Source organism: Amphiura filiformis, chromosome 5, assembly GCF_039555335.1.
Source record: "Amphiura filiformis chromosome 5, Afil_fr2py, whole genome shotgun sequence".
NCBI lineage: Eukaryota > Metazoa > Echinodermata > Ophiuroidea > Amphilepidida > Amphiuridae > Amphiura > Amphiura filiformis.
In genome coordinates this window covers 75,813,952-75,834,849 of record NC_092632.1, presented here as the reverse complement: position 1 = coordinate 75,834,849, position 20,898 = coordinate 75,813,952, and the positions used below count along the sequence as shown (strand labels likewise).

Sequence of the window (20,898 nt, the reverse complement as noted above, 5' to 3'; positions counted from 1 at the left end):
ACTCAAAATGCTGAAATAATACTAGTAATAATTATCGGGAATGGTTTCTGTCCATTTTGAGCTGAAATAACGAGGTAAAGTGAAAGAAACACTGCTTGTTATTTTTGCCGTTTAACACGCAGTTCTATAGGAGGACATAAAGTAATAATTCTTATATTATGACTTTATGTAGAACTTTGCTCTGTTTACCTACAAACGGCAACAAATTTGGCTGATTCCATTTAGGTGCAAGTTGTGACATGTGTAAACATTACAAATATGCCAAAAAATCAGGTTTGAAAAAATTAACCAAATTCATATCGTACATTATCACTTTAATAAGTTAATTTAGATTTGTCCCAAATTAGGGTGTTTATCTGATTTTACAGGGATAAATGAAATAGAGGATTTATTTGGAGCAGCATAATTTGGGTCTGTGGCTATTATGATAGAAAAGGCCAAGGTCTACGTTTTATACACATCCTCTTCCTCCAGCCTTTTTGTACCGAAGAAGTTGAGATCAGGCTTGTGGTGGATGGACTTGCACTTGGCAGCTCTGAACAGGACATTCCATGTTGTTGCCCATGCATGTCTCAATCTTTTTTGATCCCGATTGAATGATGCAGCAGCGCTGGCTGTGTTTAGCTTTGATGAATGACAGGGTTGTATTTGGCATCATCAGCGTATCGAGTCGTTTGGCAAAGATATTATCGCTATTAAAAATATGATGAACAATACGGGACCAGTATGGAGCCCTGAGGTACACCAGCATTGATCAGCATAAGAGGGGAAAAGTGAAGAATATAATAGCAATAGTTTCCTCAGCGGTGGTGCACTCCTCTTAAGACCCGGGTTAATGATGTTCATATTTGGAGTCCCGTATCTCGAAATGCCAAGGAGGTTTGATCCCCGAGTGGTGTCAAATGAAAGAAAAAAGTACAGAATATAAACTAGAGCTACTGTGGCTCACGAGCCACGAATGTCAGGCGGTGACTTCTGATTGACCTCATTTGACCTTTGATCTCGGGTCAACTTGAGTTGACTACTCATGCTCTCTCAAATCAAGGGTAATTTGCATCACATTTAATCCCAATCGGGCCTATTTTAACATTTGACCTCATTTGACCTTTCCTAACCTGTAACCTTGGATGACCTTTACGGTTTCATACTCCCCAAGTGTCAGGGATCATTTTCCCCAAGTTACAGCCCGATCGGAGCAACTTTAAATTTGACCTGACCTTTGACCTCACATGACCTTTGCGGTTTCATACTCCCCAAGTGTCAGAGATCAGTTTCCCCGAGTTACAGCCCAATCGGAGCAACTTTAAATTTGACCTGACCTCAGATGACCTTTGCAGTTTCATACTCCCCAAGTGCCGGGGATCGTTTCCCCTACATATTTCAAAATTTTGCCCCCCCCCCACCCAAGTACTAGTATTCACCATTATTGTACCATATTGCTATATAGCATTTACCATATAACCTTAGTGTGTATGTATTGATTTTCATAAATGCATCTGTGGTACAACTTGTTTGAAGCTTGGGCCAGTGGTTCTTGCTGACCATGTTTGGTGGTCATAGCATGTCATTTAAAGGAGCAGTAGCATTTTTAAGATTTTCACAAAATGACCCCTAATAACCCTTACGTGACCTTTGACCCCTATTCGTGTAGAAGTTATATTAAGCTTGGGTCAGTGGTTCTTGTGGCCAAGTTTGATATAAAATTGGATCGATTGAGCCCATATTTATTGGTCAAGCTATGAGTTTTAAAATATTGGGCGAGGCGTAGTCGAGTCCAATATTTTAAAAACTCATAGCGAGACCAATAAATATTGGGCGTAAAGCATCCAATTTTATCATTATTATGTGTTGGATCCAATATTTTCACGCACTTGGATTCATCAAAACATAATAATGGTCAAAATTGGTGTAAGCGTCTGGCACTAGTAGCAATTTTTGGTTCTACTAAAGAAAGAAAGAAAGAAGAAGATTTTGGAGCTTCACAGTATATCAGGCGGATAAATCCGTCTGACATAATTATAATGAAAATATTTTCCCCACCGGGGGTGACACTCCTCATAAGACCCGTGTCAATGTTCATTTAAACATAGGCCTTCATGCTTTAAAAGATTTTGTATTTTGTATCTTTTCTACCATAGGCCTTTGTTTCTACATTGAATGTCTCGCAAACAAAACAAAAGTGTGCCCCCGATGGCGTCACATCACATGAAAGATTACAAATCTGAAACGTGTGACAGTGGCCGAGACCTTTAGGTATATTCGTCTCAGCTGAGACAAATATAGCTCGTCTCAGGACAGTGGTATACCACACTACCAAAGCTCCATGGTTCAGCTATGGTGCTGTAACCGCTCTAGTTAATAAATCAGGGAATCACTCACTAGGATCCACAACATGCTCATCTATCAGGGGTACAGTTCTTAAACCCCAATACATTTGTACATTCATTGAATGACCTTTGAAGATTTGGGTACTCTGCAACCCATACTCTGCTTGAGGTCAAATTTTGCACTATGATTATGTAATTGAGGTTATTGGACTATGGCATTGAGATGAGGCTTCAATCATCATCATTTCAGGCCCTTAGATTTAAGTGCAAGGTTATACACAATAATAATCATGAATTATTAAACAAAGGTAAAGGTCGGGGCATATATGAACAAACAACTTGTACACATGTATTTTGAAAACCCACTCAGTCATGACAATTTCCATTATGCATGTGTCAGAAAAATACTACCGCAGCAACTATACTGAATTATAAAACAAATTCTGTTTGCCAGAAACAATTGCTCATTCAATCTGAACCATTTTAGTTCAACCGAACTAAGATATTGGCTCAAATTCCATATTCAATCACTTTTAAAACTACCCCCTTTTCCAGAAAAATACAGCCCCAATTTTTTTGGAATAAAAAATATCATCCTGTTCTGCCAAAAGTTTGCTCATACATGTAGTATTTATGTTCGTTTTGATGATTGCTTATAAATGATATAGCAAATGTGTTTCCCAAAAATTAGAATGCGTATAAACCTTTAGTCTTAGTGTAAGTCTTTGTGCTTGATTGTAACAGTTTACTAAAAAACAAACAAAAAACAAACGAAAAACAAACCCCTAAAATTCATGTTTTGGCCCCTATTTCTAAAAATTGGCCAAATATTAAAATTTGACTTTTTTTTCAGTTGGAATTAACTAGGATTTAGCTATATTTCTCTTGGCAAAACAGGATAATATGGTTTTAATCTCAAAATATTATTAGTGCACTGTATGTTTCTGGAATAGGGAGTCGAGCAGAGGGCAAAAAAAAAAAAAAAAAAAATTGCATGTTTTTTTTTTTTAAAAAGTGTCATTGCATTCAGAATCCATCTAGACTAAAATTAGTCTTTGTACAAGTCTTTGGGATCAATATGATGGTAACTATTACAGATATGAATACAAGGAATTTTGACAAAATGTCGGCTATTGTAAATTTTTGAACATAAAGATATTCATACATGTAATCATTTTGACAATTTAAAAGTAAACCACATGAAAAGTCAGCCCTTCATTAAAACAAACAGTAAACATCCGACTTGGGTCTGTAATTTATTTGAACAAGATTCAAATGCCAAATTATTTGCAATAATGACACACCAAACAACTTGATGAATTTAAACTTGAGGAAAAACGTTTATCACATTGTCCATATTTTAGTAACTACAGGTACATTTACACTGTTTGGAGTGGTAAACCTAGAGTCCGAAGTTTGCCGTTTTCTCAAGTCCATTTTCCGTGTTGTAATCTGTGTTGTAAAATTTATAAATCCATGTTTTATGAATAAACCTTAAAATGTATAAATAATGATTATAATGAATGATATTAATGTCACAATAAAGTGTTCAGTATCGCGATCAATATGCTCTGATTGGAAAATTCTTACGATAATAGGCCGACTGTTGCGATGTTTGGATGGATAGGAGGTTCATGCCTTGGTAATATACCTTTATTTCGGTATTATTAAACAGTATTTTTTATCATAAAAATTGACACACACAACTCAAGATTGTTTTTAACATTTATTTCTCTTGTCTTTTAACAATTTTTGTCACGTCATACAAAAATGTCATTTTCCGTGTTGTACCCCCGATTCCGTGATTTTTTTTCCGTTTTCCGTAAAACGGAAAACTGCGGACTCTAGGTAAACCACCCGGTATAAACCATCATGTGGGATTAGGCCAGGAGCTGAGGCTGCAGTCAATTATTTGTTCATATCAATATAATCTATTAAATTTCATTGGGGTTATGACAAAATCCCAATTTTGATAATAAAGTGGGAGATGATACTGTAAATAGGGTCACCCAACTTCAAGTTGCATCAAAGGCGCAGCAAAAGACAATTTCTTAGGAAATTGCATTTTATTGTATCTGCCAATTAACAATGTCTGAAAGCGCTCATAAATACTACTTTTTGCTACTCACTCAATCATCTGGCTGTTTCACCAACTCCTGTGTGAAGTCCTCTAGACTGGCCCCTTCAACATTTTCCCTCAGTCTCTATCTTTGCTTTAATGTTTTGCATGCAGGTGGAGATGGGGAACTTGCTTAGGGCTCAAAATGTGTGTAAAATTGGTCACACATACATTCATGCATTTGAGAACACCACTCTCTCCTGGTTTGTTACACCCATTTGTAAAGGTCAGAGCAGTTTGGCTAATCATTAATTAATCATTACATTATTTTGGAAATTGAGCTGTTTGTTGTGATGACACCAACAGAGGGGATTGTTTCATATGGTCATTTTCACGGTAAAGGGTGTAACTTTTGATTTTTAGGGTCAAAATTTCAAACCACTTAAATATGTTTCTGTTTACTGAAATCATGCATAGAAGCAACTTAAATTCAAGTAAAATAATGTTTCAAGGCTTAAACCTTTTGATTTCTAATAAAAAATTGACATTTGCATAACATTTTGGTTAAAATCTAAGAAAAATGTATTTTACATAACCTCAGAAAATTTTGACATGAAAGCTGGAATACATGTGAAATTCCATTCCAAAGTAAGTCAACAGATATAAGTTAAATTTTATACCATGTTTTGCTATGTTTGTAATTGCAGTTTTGAAAATTTTTAACATCAAGTGTCATTTACAATGGAAATTTCCAAACCTTAAACATATTTTTTAAGTTTTAATTGGGTTCCTAAAATAATTTGAATGTCTAACTTCATGTACAAATACTACTTGATGAAAGGAACCTCCCAGCCAAGTTTCACAGAAATTGGAGTTATTTTTTAGAATTGGCAATTCAAGTGATTTGTGTTTCGGAGGCTTCAGTTAACAACACATGTGATCATAAAAGTAAAATATTTAGCTAACTACTACAAGTTGACATAAAAAAATAGGTAAAAAATATCACAATTACCAATTTTCATGCTTTGCTTCTAAGTATTGATTTCAGTTGTGACAAAAATTAAATTATCACAGCAAGTCATTTTTTTTGTTTCGGAGGCTTCATGTTAACAATTATTAAACATTGCAGAAGTAGTTTTTTTGAAAACAACAGTGTTGGGATCATCTAAGCTGTTATTTTCTTGTGTGTATTGAATCAATGATTCTATGCGGCAGATATTGTAGATTTATCACACATTAATTTTTTCACCCATTTGTTAAGTATGGTGTTTTTTGCATGTGAAGCCTCCGAAACAGGCTTTTTAAGGTATCAGTATATTTTTCAAACATTAACCATAATGTCAATTTATTTTTAAATTTATGACATTCTGCACATATCAAGTAATAATTACAATGCAGATATCAGTATGAAACACACCAATTTAGATATGCATAGATGATAATTAAGTTTACTGTTGTTTTGGAGGCTTCATTTGTTTCGGAGGCTTCAATTGTTAACGGAAAGTTTGTATTGGGTCCCATTTTCAAACGGTGATATATATCTCCACGATTTAAAAACATGTGACTTGAGGATCTACTTTGCTACATTTTGATAAATAGATTGGATGAGCTCTTTTATTTATATTTGCACAAGCTTGCTGAACAGTTTGTTTCGGAGGCTTCAAAAAGTTAACGGAAAAACGGCTATTTGAAGTCAAGATTTTATAAAAATTTTAAAAGCTTGCAAATCGGCTAATTTTTGTTACCCATTTCAAGTTAAGATAACAACTGTTATAAATCAAGAAGAAGTGAAGAAATAACCAAGAATTATGAACCAAAGCTACACCCACAAAGTTTGTTAACAATTGTTAACGGAAAATGAAGCCTCGAAACGACAAATATCAAGTCCGGTTCTCAAAAATACAGGGCCGTTCACAATTAAATCTAATGTGGCAGTGTTTACTGAACATATGACTGTACTTTCAGGATAAGAAAAATTATCCATGAACTAACTGAAGAAAACACAGGGTTTTACAAAAATGTTACTGTTTTTATAGTTTTTCCAAATGACAATATTAAGTACATTTAAGCCTGCTAAAACTGAACGCAGTAACTCCCAAAGCTGATTATGCTACCCAAGGTAGCTGCTAACTAGATGACTTATGTGGCCAAAAATTATGGAATTCTGTGGGTTTATTAGAACACTACGGATTAAAATGTTAAAAATCCAAAGTTACACCCTTTACCGTGAAAATGACCATATGTAACCATGGTAACAGCACCTAAAAAGTGGATTTTTGTTCAATTCCCTTTCTGGGTTGAAAGAAAACCAAAATATTACCGGTACTGGAAAGTACACTCCTCCAGAAAGACCAATGATTACATGTCTCTTAAGAGCTCTTAACAGACAGCAGGTTCTTTGTCCTTTTTGTGAAAGCAATCAGAAGTTTAAATCAAGCATAAAATACAATTATTGTAATATACTCCTTACATTTAATGAATGAGTGAAATCATGCTCCTCCCCAAAATGTTATGAAAGTTACTACCAAGTACATGTGCAGTAAGTAGCAATTTTGATTAATTATCTTATGAAATATGCGATCCACAGTCACCCACCATCATCAAATGAGGCACTCTGAAAAAGTAAAATGACTTGATAAATGAGCAGAAAGTGGAAACAAGTCAAAAATAGGCAACAATTATATTTCAATAGTGCATTTTAAATGATCTTTGATACCAATCTATAAATGCAAAAGCATACAAATTTATATGCGTATTGTGCGTGATTTTTATTGTTTCAAATTTCATTAAATTCAGAAGTTTAAAAGCCCAAAACTTGAAAATGTGTTTATATAAATGAAATAATTGAAATTTGGCAGAAAGAATGACTTTCAATCTTTCATATCTTTTGAAAGAAATATAAAATGGTACCGGTACTTTGGTATCAAAATGTCCATAAATCAATGTAGCAAAAGTAAAATGTCAATTTTGATATTTCCTCTAAGTGTCTCATTTACTTGTGGTGGGCCCAAATCAGTGCACAAAAATCATTGCAAACCCGTTCTTTTTGTTCCAGTCAAAATGTCATCTCTTCTTCTTAACTACATGGGCGCAATCATATTTCCCTCTGATAACAGTATGCTTGACACCAATTAAGTCCTGTGTTCTTCCTCCTTCAACAAGCACCACATTATGTTCCTGTAAGTTATGTCCCTCTCCGGGCACAAAAGCGGTCACTTCCCTACCATCGGTCAGACGTAGCCGGACACATCGCCTGTTGGCTGAATTGGGTTTCTTAGGTTTCCTGGTGACCACCTTGAGTACTATGCCTTTGATTTGAGGCTTTCCTTGCATGTGTTTCTTTGTGTCTCGTACTTTCTTCTTATGCGGTCCATTTCTGTGAAGTTGATCGATTGAACTACAACGTGTAGGTACGATTGATTGTGAACAGGTTGGTTGTAGCCATGTGTTCCACGATTTTGTAAATATGTTTAGCAATGGTAAGAATCCTGTAGTATTAATCCAAAAAATAAATTTCATAAATTGTCTTAAAATAAGAAAGGGAAAAACCACAATGACAAGATAGAGGATGCCTTATAAAAGGAGGTTTAAAAGTATACATCTCTTTACTTCCATGCTCTTTAAAAGCATATTTGCTACACTTTCGGTTTTGGTATCAAAGATGTGGAGGGAGGGAAGGAGGAAGGGAGGGAGAGAGGAGGGAGAGAGGGAGGGAGGGAAGGAGGAGAGGGAGGGAAGGAAAGTATACATCTCTTTACTTCCATGCTCTTTAAAAGCATATTTGCTACACTTTCGGTTTTGGTATCAAAGATGTGGAGGGAGGGAGGGGAGGGAAGGAGGGAGGAGAGAGAGAGGGGGGGGAGGGAGAGAGAGGGGGGAGGGAGGGGGGGAGAGAGGGGGAGGAGGGAGGGAGTGAAGGAGGAGGGAGGAAGAGAGGAGGGAGGGAGAGAGGGGAGGGGGAGGGGAGGGAAGGGAGTGAGGGAAGGAGGGAGGAAGAGAGCGAGGGAGGGAGACATGGGGAGGAAGGGAGGGAGGGCATCATCAATGTTTTGTTTTTTTCTCTGAAGGTTATAGAGGAATTTGAAATTTCTGATTTCTTCTGTTGAATTTAGCGAAAAGTGATACAGGAGGGGAAGGGGGCCTACGGAAACAAGATTTTGAGAAATGGTGAGCACTGCCACTGGACTTCCTTGATTCTTAAATCACTATGTGATTTATTATAAACATACAATATTTTAAATATTGCTATTATGAACAATAATTTAGCAAAAACAAGTACTCAAAACATGCTTCTTTTCTATTATTACAATGTCACAAATAGTATAGTAAGTACTACCTGGGTTATGAAAAGAAATATTGTTTGCATATTAAAAATAAACACACCAAGAAAATTAAGAAACTAATCACCTTTACTATTCCCACTGAGTAACTGACATTGTGATGAAGTAGCTGCAACTTGTAGTGGTCTTATCCTTGTGCAAAGTGACCTTAACATGTTGATGGCTAATGTGAAATTTCAGCGCTCTATAAAAAATGAAGAAAATTGGAGAACCACATTTAAAGCCCTTAAAAAGAACCACTTTTTGATGAGTTCACCTCACCTGTGATGACAATTTTGCCTAACTTCAGCAGGGGTAGATTTTGGGGTCCCGGACTCACCAAAATACAGTTCGCACCCCCTATATTTAAATTTTCTGGGAGTTCAGGGGTTCCTGCAGACCCCCAGCTTTTCAATCTAGCGATACCGAAGACATACTATCCATGCTGCATTTGTGCAGCTCTGACTCACCAAACTCTACTTCGGACCCCCTACTTACAAATTTTCTGCAAGTTTGGGGGTCCCTGCGTACTCCGGAGCGCTTTGTTCTAGCGCTACCCCTACTAACTTGGTCTATAAAACAAAAACTACAGGCAAGTCACTTTTTAGCAAATCACACTGTCTCAGAGCTGCCATCTTTGATGTGCACTGTGGAGGGAAGGTGAATTTCAAACCCCTGTTTAAGGGGGTACTACACCCCTAGCCAATTTTTTGCTTATTTTTGCGTTTTTCTCAAAAATTATAGCGCAATGGTGACAAGTAAGATATGTATATTATAGGGGCAAGGACTACAACTACTGCACTGAAAATTCAGCAACTCAAGGCAAGTAGTTATTGATTTATTGATCAAATATTGGTTTCCCTCATTTTTGACTGTAGCTCCACAACTGTTGTCTGTGCTGAAATAAAATTTCCATTGTAGCAGTTGTAGTCCTTGCCCCTATAATATACATATCTTACTTTTCACCAATGCTCTATATTTTTTGAGAAAAATGCAAAAATAGGCACGCAAATTGGGCAGGGGTGTAGTACCCTTAATCATTTGAAATGTAATTTTAGTATGTTTATTGTTTTCCATGACCAGCATATCCAAGAGAGCCGCTATCGTCACACGCACAACTCCGCGGGTAGTGTGATTTTGTGCAACTCGCAATATTGCGTTTTCCACAGGGAGTACTATTATACGGTCGTATGATCATGTTGTAGTTTGAAATACTTGATAAATGATTGCAGTTGGATCGCATACAGATATTGAAAGCTGTGTTCCTTCTTGATATTTCTAGTATAAATGGTTCTCTGGTCCAATTTTAGTAAAGTTTGGAAGCATGCATTGTATAATACTAGAAATGATAAATACATATAAAATACATTTACAATCAAGCACACAAAAAATTGTCTGCAAATTGCTTTCAGAGAATATCAGCCCTCTCCTACTCATTGATAAGTTACATGCAGGGTTCGAATTTGGCTGTATTGCATAGCAGTTATTTTGAAGTAACTGCTACCCAATTCTGCATTTGTGTAGCCCTTTTATAATGCTTTAGTAAGTATCCTGATTATGATGAATTAACCAAAAACTGCTATGCAAAATTTTTAAACGAATTCTAACCCTGGTTACATGTACCAAATGTAGTGTGGCCTTGGCCTAGCATCAAATCATAACTAGTTGGATGCTATGCCGCAAGCCAAGACCAACTCAGCAATGCTGTTTTTTAGGTCTTTAGGATTTGAAGGTTTGGGTGTGTAAATCATGTTTTTTAATAATGTTGCTTCTTTTAGAACCACACAATTTTCTGGTACATGTATGAATGAACGGGGTAGCGGCCCTTCAGCCATTAAACAACCATTTAGTCATGAAAATATATGGGGTCAGTCCATGTCAAAACAGATTGAGTGTACACCCACCCTCTTGGATTTTGCTCTCCTTTGGCTCAGGGGTACCTTTCATGGATCCCTAGGTGAGGTCACAAGAAAAAAAATCAAATTCCATTTCGTTTGCGAATGGCGGGCAATCAAAGTTTGACGACCTCGACCAAAATTGGGAATTTAAGTGGTCCAAATGACAAAGTGCTCTCTTTGAGGGGCATTTTCTTCTTAATTGAATCCTCTTTTTGAATGTGGTCACTCACTGGCTGTGTCTGAAATACCTAATGCCAAAAAAGATAGATTTCGGAATTTCGTTGGGATTTCAGAGAGGGTCAAAATCAGCACTTCGTACTGTTCAATCAAATTATCTTTGATTTTGAAGGACCCATGATAATGTCACAGTGCACTTATATGTCCTAATTATGTTCAGAATGGATTAACCATGTACCAAATGAGCGTGGCCTTGGCCTAGCATCAAATTGTAACTAGTTGGATGCTATGCTGCAAGCCAAGACCAACTCAGCACTGCTGTTTTTTAGGTCTTTAGGATTTGAAGGTTTGGGTGTGTAAATCATGTTTTTTAATAATGTTGCTTCTTTTAGAACCACACAATTTTCTGGTACATGTATGAATGAACAGGGTAGCGGCCCCTCAGCCATTAAACAACCATTTAGTCATGCAAATATATGAATGAACCCCAAATGAATACCGGCACCAATTTTTTAACTACATGTTGCCAACTTTAACTTGCGACTGCTAGAAGCCAGTTCTGCAAGCTGTAGAAAGGTCAGTGCATGTGAATTCAATGTTTTCTTTTGGTGCACAGACGAACAAAATATTGTACTAGTTAGTACTAGTACAGTGTAGTCAGCAATGCGACCTCATCACCTCAACATGATCATTTTTTACATTCAGTACAGTATACTATTACCGTACTTACAGTTTTATATTTTCCTATGAAAATATAAAGTTTGCATTATAAACTGGAAATACACAAATCGAATGACAAAAAGCTCATAGATAAGCGCTGGTAAAAAAGCCAAATAATGAAATCTTGAAAATAATGAATAATGAAATAGTTGCCTCATTATGAGCTGGAAAAAAAAATGGGACGATAAACTCGGCATCAAGTTTCAAGGGCCTTATCATGTGTCATTCCACTGTAAATTGTGTGCACAGCTCTGTGACATGGACAGCATTTTAGCCATAACTCTTTGCTTTTTACTATTTCATCCATATGTACGGTACAGGTACTTACAGTTTTTGTCAGAGAAGAACGGCACTTGTTTACATTTTGAGAGCGTGCAGAGCGTAAACACAGAAGTGGGGTTCTGATTGGCTGAATCAATCGTCTGACAATCATAGCAACAGACCAATAATCTGATTGGCCGATTGTGCGTCAAATCGTTGGTCAGCACAGATTGTTGCCCTCGATGTGAACACAAAGCTCCGTGTATATTGTCGCTCATTAACAGGGCGCTCGCGTCAATCCAAGAATATGGGAGGGATTGCCGTTCTTCTCTGAAACCCAGTGTAGCTAGTGCATGATTGTTAGTGTTTGTACCTTGCAGCTTGCAAATTATTTTTGTTTTAATTTTGCAGTAAATGTTCTATGTTGTAAACTGCACCTCATCCTCACCGGCGTGAAATTTTGGACAAATAAAGCCTATACCGTTCACTACTTAATTTTGGTTACTAGAAGTTGAATATCGGTCTTAAAATGTTCTTTCAATTGATTTTGTGCTGAAATGCGCGCAAAGCACACAAAAATTTTGACATTCATCGCTTGGAGGGGTGCAGAATCGATGCTGAATTGGTCAATTTGGTGCCCCCCCAAGGGTGGCACCCGGGGCATGTTGCCCCCCTCCTCTATTTCAATAGGCCTATGATAGTGTATTGATTTGAAAGTTTGTATTTCAATGAGTCGTTTCTTGCTGGAGAGTTATACCGTATAAGCCAGAGTCAGGATGTAGGTATCATTTATCAAATCACTAATTTATTGTAAGAATAGATCAGTGCAGAGTAGGTTTGATATGAAAATGGAAAGTTGGAACAAATTACTATACACCTGATACGTGAACGTGAACTGTGTCTTTTTGAAAGACTCGGGGAAAGACTCTTCTTGTTTATTATTAACTTGACTCTTGTCCTTGAGAAGTTGAAGTTAATTGAACATCAAGGGTAGCTCGAGATACTCTAGCTAAAATACAGGTTTACAATTTACTACCTTACATTATCTTGCTGTATTTTAGCTAGAGCGCCAAACAAGCTTCCAGGTTTTTTTGGAGAACAATACTGTTACGTAAGACGAAGAAGAAACCCGCTCCGGAGCCCGCCCTACTCATTATTTCATTGTACTTATTGCAATTTGCCTCCACACATTACGTAATCAACACAAAGCTTTTGTGAGGACTAGTGAGTGGATAAGAAATTGACAGCGGAGGATACGAACGACACGCTGATTTTTAGTTGTCAATCATGAATTGCCGCAACGTTTTAGTATTTTACTGCATGGCATTTCGCAAGCACCATGACAAATTATGCCATATTTTTCCAAAGATCATCTCATATGAAGTAAGCTGAATGCGATCTGTACTTTTGCAACATTCCGATCGCTTAATGATCACCTATTATCGGCGAAATTGCTTGAAAACACGTGAGTTCATGTTGTGTAAACATAATTAGCATGGCCACAAATGAAATTACGATGCAATACAATGCAATTTGAATGCGCAGCCCGGGGGGCCACTGCCATTACAAGGTGGACACCATGCTCATGTACAAAAACACGTAATAAGGGTAGTTTTTCACGGACGGGCGAATGGGGCGATGTATGCGCGTACAGTGCAAAGGGTGTCAAAAATTGCCAAAATCGGGGGGAAAAGGGTATACTTTTACGACAGCTTGGTTGTACAATGTTGATTAACCATTACAGTGAAATAAAATGCATGACAGTGAGATAGCAAATGAGGGCAGTAGGGCCTATATAATTGCTAAGAACATCGTATGCAAAACATTAATGAAGGCTTACATGAAAAGGGTATAATTTCAGACTTCATTTGAAAATACTTATTTAGAGTGTGGAAAACATGACAATATATGTGACTGGACGCGGCGAATCAGCCGTAAAGTCGGCCCCGGTCAATTTTGTTTTATTTCGTGTTTAGAAAATATATACCATAAGCTTTAAAATGGTATATCATTTGACTTCAAACGATATCCAAAAGCGGGGTTATGATTTGTTGAACTCTGTTCCTTCGACAAAATTTTATTTTTTATCGGTTCTACATGTGTCTCTTTTTCTACATTTCTGGTAATAAATATCCAACAGTCTGTCATAATTGGTGGTCATTTCAAATCATCCCCAAGTCAACGAGGTTCAGAAATATCCTCTCATTGTTCATTGTTGATTATACATACCTAGACAAAATACAATACTTTGTTATCTACCACTTGAACAGGATTTAGCCAAAGCAAACAAAGACAAGACCTATTCTATAGAAATAGGTAGAAGCTTATCCTCTTCAGTAGTAGTATTGATTGATTTAAACAGCGTTTGATAAGATACTTGTCGAAACGAATTGATATACCTATGAATACGACCTTCACATACATTTTACACTTTAACTCAGAATACAATTTGCCGAGTTTACGGCTGATTCGCCGCGTCCACTCACAAAAAATATAGGTATGCTAGGTGAATTCAAATTTGCCATCAAACTGCATCATTTATATATATCAAATTAAAGCCCTTGAGTAAACAAAGCCAAAACTGAAAACCTTTTTTCATAGCACTTTCCGTAGCAAAGTTACATCTTGTCAAAGATTGACTTTCATCAAACAATGTCAAAAAGATTCAGCTAGCAAAATTCCCCAAAACGACATTTCGGGGGTGTTTCTAGATCTTTTTAATCTCATGATGATAGCAGCTTTTTTAATGGAACTGCTATCAAAATCCTCTAAAATTCCATGTGCAGTGACTTATCACCATAAAAAATCATATATTTGGGTCAAGTGAAGTATAGAAAACATATTTATGTAGGTTTCTTTTCTTGACCAGTTGTTTTAAATTTCTATGTAAAAATGCATTGACATTGTCGGCGAATTTGGCTGACTAGCAAATGTGTTTGCCTGGCATACCTACATATACTTTAGGTATCCCAGGCAAACCTTAGTTAACACATTTGCTAGTCAGCTTAAATTCCCCAGACCGGGCCCAAACACAATGCATATTTACATAGAAATTTGAATTTTTTTCGAGAATAGGTCGGTGAAGGAAACCTACATAAATATGTTTTTTATACTTCACTTGACCCAAATATATGATTTTTTATGGTGATAATCAAGTCGCACATGGAATTTTAGAGGGATTTTGATAGCAGTTCCATTAAAAAAAGCTGCTATCGCCATGAGATTAAGATCTAGAAACACCCCTAAATGCTGTTTTGGGGAATTTTGCTAGCTGAATCTTTTTGATGAAAGTCAATCTTTGACAAGATATAACTTTGCTACGGAAAGTGCTATGAAAAAAAGGTTTTCAGTGTTGGCTTTGTTTACTCAAGGGCTTTAATTTGATATATAAAATGATGCAGTTTGATGGCAAATTTGATTTCACCTAGCATACCTACATGTATATACTTTGGTTTGGTATTCGTGAGATCGAAGGATAATTACTTGTTTAGGGTCCATTTTGAAAGTCCATACATGAGCATGGTGTCCACCTTGTAATGGCAGTGTCCCCCGCCCGGGATGCGCAGCAGATCTATAGAAAATAACAAATACATGTATGTAAGGCTGCCCGGTTTTATGCAGAATTTAATAGACCATGTCTGATAAGCCAGGGTTTTTTTTGGAATTTCCAAAATTAGTGTCCTTCCTTTAAAAGTGAAACTGTTACTCTATATTATGGCCAGATTTCTAATACTAAAATAGCTCTGCTTTGGTCACCAACATGATCATATGACCAAATTGCAACACATGATAATGCAGCTATGCAGAGAGATTAGAAGCATTGAAGTTGCCATCATTGGCATATAGGAGAGTAAGAGGTGACTTGATTCAAGTCTACAAAATAATGCATGGCTTCAATGATGTTCAGAAAGAGGCTTTATTTGTGTTGGCTAAAGAAGGAGAACAAGAGGCAATAGTATGAAAATTCAGAAGAGGCATTCAAGACTCAGCTTAAGGTCAAATTCATTCACCCAAAGAGTAGTAACTCCGTGGAATAAGCTCCCGGACGATGTAGTAACAGCCAAATCAGTCAACGAATTCAAGAATGGTGTCGACGCGGCTCTCTCCAAGTGGTACAACAAGTACACATATGGAATTGGACCCGATTGGCAGCAGAAGTCAGTTTACTAACTCCTTCTCACTTATTAGGCTATGCAGTGTAATTTAGATGTTTAAGGTGGGCATTTTATAGGCTTTTTATAGCCTCCATCAGAGCCCGAGAAGACAGGTGAATACAGGTGAATACAGGTGAATGCAGTGCATATAGGCATGCAGCATGCAGGACAGGGTTCCGAATTCTGCACTTCCGATTTTAGGTATCAAAGTTTTTGGTACGGTAACATTAGCAAACAAAGTCGTACAGCCAACGCAATTCAGATCCAAGTATGTCATCAAATTACTTACAAGAATGGAGACGATTTTCCTCCATTGATAAGCAATATTTACAAGAAAATGAATTTTAATGTAAACTCACCAATTTTTTAAGACAGCTCCTCGGCAAATTTTTAATGTGACCTTTCGACCTTTGACATGTGATTCGCTGCAGTGACCTCTTCCAAGGCAACAGAAAACAAATCGGCAAATCAGCTGTGCATGTGTGTATCGTGACGAGAAAAGCTTACATCTTCTCTGCTGTGATATAAAATAAACGTGAAAATGGCAGACCGGGTAGGAAGTCGATCAGGCACCAGTTATCAAAGGTAAAACTTGAGCAATTTTATGTATTTTTGACGAGGTAGGGTGGTGTTTCAGAATCAGAGCCTGTATCATAGGTGTATGTCATGTACCGGTATGTAAAAACAACATCATAGCATCTGCATGCCATGCATGAACAACATCATTAAGACCTAGGCATGCTAGAGACAAGATTGAGAGAACTTGAGAGAGACAACAAGCAGTGAAGCAGACAAGTGTGCATCATTCATACACTCTTATATCAAAGCAGCCAATCAGAAAAGCTGTTAGAAAAGTACGAAACATGCATTGATTGTGTATATTGTGCACTCCGCGTACTACGCCGCAGTGTTTCACTGTGTAGGATTGATTCATTTTTCGGGCGGGTTGATGCATTTAGATTTGGTTCTGTTTTCCAACATTTTTAGTGATAATTTGTTATATAAAAAAAGTAAAAATCACGTGTTTTTTTCTTCTCGTGTATGAAATAGATTAATAAACTTGTATAACTTATTGCTCGAGAAATTAGACAAAATAATGCACTTGTGCTGATGTTGATGCATCTAATGCACTCCCCCCTTCGGGGCTCTGGCCGTCATTTTAGACGGCCAGTTTGCTCCTGGGACGGGCAAAATTAATGCCTTTGACAGATGCTATATTATTAATTGTATGTTTTGAGAAGCTTATTGCCCTTTTTAATATACCCAATTTGTAGAACAAGGCCATATCAGCACATAATTTGAACTCTTTGAACCCCCAATGGGCTATAGATGTATAAATATTTTAAAGGTCAAATTAGGACAGGCAATTTTATTCAAATGACGGGCAACCCTCAATTTCTAGCTAAGACCCTGAATGAATATCATTGCAAGAATTCAATTTGCAGTTGCCACTACATGTATCTGAGTTTTTATCACGAACAATTTTCCAACTCGCTTATTTATTATAGATTATTTACATTTACAATAATTTCCTTTTTCATTTCAGCATTCCACATTTTTCAAAGCTTCACCCAGTTATTCCAAGAAAGTATGTTCCAGAATGGAAAAATGACATGAGAAATAGAGAGCTAATAGTTAAGGTAATTAACCTTCTGATCTGTGCTGGGGTTGGTGTGCTTGCATGACTGCAAGACACCCATAAGACTTTACACATTTAAACCTTAGTCCTATTATGCGGATTCTGCACTAATGCCAAATTCATAGAGATATAGTATAATACACCGGTATGATGCACAAAAAAAATCAGCCATTTTGGTCCCTGGCATCAGACATCCTATAGCTAAAATAATAGTTACTCGATCATGAGAGCTCAATAGGCACACAATGACCAATTGCGTTGGCGTACAACGCCTACCACACACGCTCTGCATTTCCTATGCGTGCACAATCGATCGCGCTATTGTGTCATTCCACTAAACTTGCAACATTGCGCAGTGCACGCAGTACATTCATTCTCTCATGATCGAGAAACTATTATTTTAGCTATAGTTTTGATAGCAATACACAAGATCCGCGATTGCCAGCAGATGGGTGGTTGGGGGGCGGGGGTGTGTGCACACAATTGCCAGTTAGGCTGCCTGTCTATGGTTACACCAAGGTCTTGAGGATTTGAAGGTTTGGGTACGTGAAATTCAAAAACCTGTGTGTAAATTAAAGATTTGTGTACAAAGTATAGGCCATACAGGCAAAAACTGGGTGTGTATTTACAAATTTAGGTGTGTAAAACACTCCCTACACGGCTGGCTGCATAAACCTTTGGGTTACACTCAGGCACTGGCCAGCAGTGGTAGCGAAGGCATTAAAATTTTTTGGGGGGGGGGTCGTTTTTTGCTCTGGTAGTTGGTACAAAACATTTACAATTTCAGACTATTTTAGCCCAAAATGAAGATAAATTTTGGTATTTGATGGGTCAGTGCGTGCGAAGCGTGCAAGATGTTGCAATTTTACTCTTATTCTGCCCATTAACACCTTAAGTGTTTTTAGGGGCTGAACAGGAAGATGTATCTTATAAATACGGCATCCCATGAGGGGGAATGGGATAAAAAAGGGCCAAGAGGTCAAACAGGAGGAAGCTGCCTCCTTGCTCTTCTTGGACCGTATGCACAAAACAAGTTAGACCAGGTCTAACGTTAGACATGTTATAACCATGGAGGTTAGAATTAGGGAGGGATTCACCTATTTAGTGTAAACACTTTGAAGTGACAACAAAATCAAGCATAAGTAATATTAAGTATTGATTCATTTATAAATTCCATTTTGTATTTTCAGAATTGTGAAATGAGTGGCATCATCCCTAAAGGTCCTCACAATGAAACACTACACTTGGACAAAAGAGAACGTATGAATGATGTGGAACCAAGACAACGAGTTGAAGCAAAACGTCCAGAACTGGACACTACACAGCCTTACGGCCAGAATTTCATACTGCACAGTCTAAATACCAAAGCAGTCTAATGTTTAGACAAGATGATCTTTTGGAGCAGTAATCAAATCTATTGCAACTTTGTATAGTTGTCTAAAGAGATCGTCTCTCATAGACATTATTTTGATACCAGTACGTAATTTGCAGGCCCGTACAGTATATGTTGATTTTGAAATAAATAGAAGGTATTCAGCTTTAATGGAGCCAGTCTTCAGATGAGATGAGTCGTTGATTTGAAGGTGAAAGTTATTTTTATAATATTACTATTTTTTATAACAAGCGAAATCAGCACAAGACACTTGCTAGTACATTAAGTCTCATTTAAAGGTGGGCAACCTGATTGACAGCCTCATTGCCCACTTTACCAAATCAAAATGCAGATTTTGGTATCGGGTAAAAGCTCATATTTTTCTCATTAACATAATTCCAAATGAGTATATTTCCAAAGAAACCATCAAAAACTGTTAAATAAATCTTGACTGTGGTATACCACATTTGAGACTAATTAGACAGTTTTTTGATGATTTCTTCAGAAATACACAGAGAATGTATCTTTCAATTTCAAGTGATTTGTAAAAGTGTATCAATTGATTAATGTAGTCCTCGCTCTTACGATTAATATGATTAATTGAATTCTGTGTAATGTATTAATTTGATATGCCCATCTATTCCACTTCCAAGAGAGATATGATGCTATCAGTGCATATTAATCAACCTGAACATCTCTTGCAATCAATTGAACAGGTGGGCATACACCCCTATGGAAAACATGGCCTTAATCTTCCACACAGGGAGTACAAGTTTCAAATGGAGTCACCCATTCAGGTAACCCCATTTGAAATTCATACTCCCTGTGTGGAAGATTAAGGTCAGGTCTACCATAAGGGAATAAAGGGATGTACAAATTTCATGTGAAATCGCCCAATAGCCTAGTTTTATCAGTATGCAGGTACTCGGCTTGGTAAGACAACCCACATGAAGTTTTTGGCATGAATATCTATGCTCATACAAAGGGTTTGTAAAATACCCTTTGAGGTAACAATTCATCAAAAGATTACCATTAGGCCTTGTATCCATAGGCTGTTCCCTTGTGGCGTGTGCCCTTGTTCCGTGTTCACTTTTTCCCATGTGACCTGCCACACAGACAACAAACCTTTGTTTTGCTTAGTGGCCGCTACGGTTTGTTGTCTGTGTGGCAGGTCACATGGGAAAAAGTGCACACGGAACAAGGGCACACACCACAAGAGAACAGCCTATGGATACGAGGCCTTACAGAACTCACAAGATTATAAAAGTGACAATATCCTACAATTTGGGGGGATGAGGTGGTGAGGGGGACAGAAATGTTCATTTTGAATTTAATAACCTTTTGTCATTAGGATTGTTAGTGTTACTGGCAGAATTGTGTATTGTTTAATACCCTTATGTAATAGCTTAGGCACCACATCCAATTTGGTCCTATCGATGCCCGATTAGGTACCGATGACTCTTAACATCACTCCCTGGAGATATAATAAATTGTGTACATCCATATCAAAAAGATGCACTTGTCGGCTGCTACATGTGTCTCATTTCACACATAATAGGAATAAATACCAGATTCATCTCAAATGGAGGTCACTTCAAATCATCCCCAAGTCACATGGTTTAGGAGTATGTTCTCTGTATTCCTAGATCAAGTGACTTTGGTATGCTTTGAGGTGACCTCCACTTGAGATGAGTCTGGTATTTATTCCTAGCTATTATGTAAAATAAGACATATGTACCAGCCGACAAGTGCATCGTTTTGATATGGATGTACACAATTGTATCAAGCATAATAAGTAACAGTTGCATAGTGTTATTGTTTTTCATTTAAATAAAAAACAAATGCACTGTACACATGTTCAGGGTACAATAAAAAGTGTCATCGTACCTCTTCGGGCACCAATAGCGCTATAGGAACAAAAAGGATGCTGTGCCTATAAGCACACAAATGACATCCTTTCTGGGACTTTTAA

The 20,898-nt window shown here is 37.2% G+C and overlaps 2 protein-coding genes and 1 long non-coding RNA gene across 3 annotated transcripts; 1 reads left to right on the top strand and 2 right to left on the bottom strand.

Moving 5' to 3' along the window:
• Window positions 1–3,643: 3,643 nt before the first annotated feature.
• On the bottom strand, window positions 3,644–4,764 carry LOC140153730 (uncharacterized). Its single transcript, XR_011859136.1, has 2 exons — window positions 4,196–4,764; window positions 3,644–3,729 (listed from the first exon to the last, which is right to left on the bottom strand). It is a non-coding gene; the product is annotated as an uncharacterized lncRNA (long non-coding RNA).
• A 1,859-nt stretch (window positions 4,765–6,623) lies between these two features.
• LOC140153727 (small ribosomal subunit protein uS12m-like) lies at window positions 6,624–16,351 on the bottom strand. The gene is made up of 3 exons (XM_072176558.1): window positions 16,275–16,351; window positions 8,794–8,910; window positions 6,624–7,874 (listed from the first exon to the last, which is right to left on the bottom strand). The coding sequence occupies exons 2-3, from the start codon at window positions 8,879–8,881 to the stop codon at window positions 7,450–7,452; spliced, it is 513 nt and encodes a 170-aa protein (XP_072032659.1). The 5' UTR covers window positions 8,882–8,910; window positions 16,275–16,351; the 3' UTR covers window positions 6,624–7,449.
• Window positions 16,346–20,486, top strand: LOC140153728 (sperm-associated microtubule inner protein 10-like). Its single transcript, XM_072176559.1, is given in 4 exon segments — window positions 16,346–16,500; window positions 17,462–17,555; window positions 18,745–18,868; window positions 18,871–20,486. Coding segments are annotated over 4 exon segments (354 nt in total). The 5' UTR covers window positions 16,346–16,456; the 3' UTR covers window positions 18,963–20,486.
• The last annotated feature ends 412 nt before the right edge of the window (window positions 20,487–20,898 follow it).

What these genes read in the sequence shown, in the direction of transcription:
- LOC140153727 (XM_072176558.1), bottom strand. Translation starts at nt 8,881, where the DNA reads ATGTTAAGGTCACTTTGCACAAGGATAAGACCACTACAAGTTGCAGCT. An exon ending in ACTCAGTGGGAATAGTAAAG is followed by an intron (nt 7,875 to 8,793) that starts GTGATTAGTTTC and finishes TTAATACTACAG; the next exon opens with GATTCTTACCATTGCTAAAC.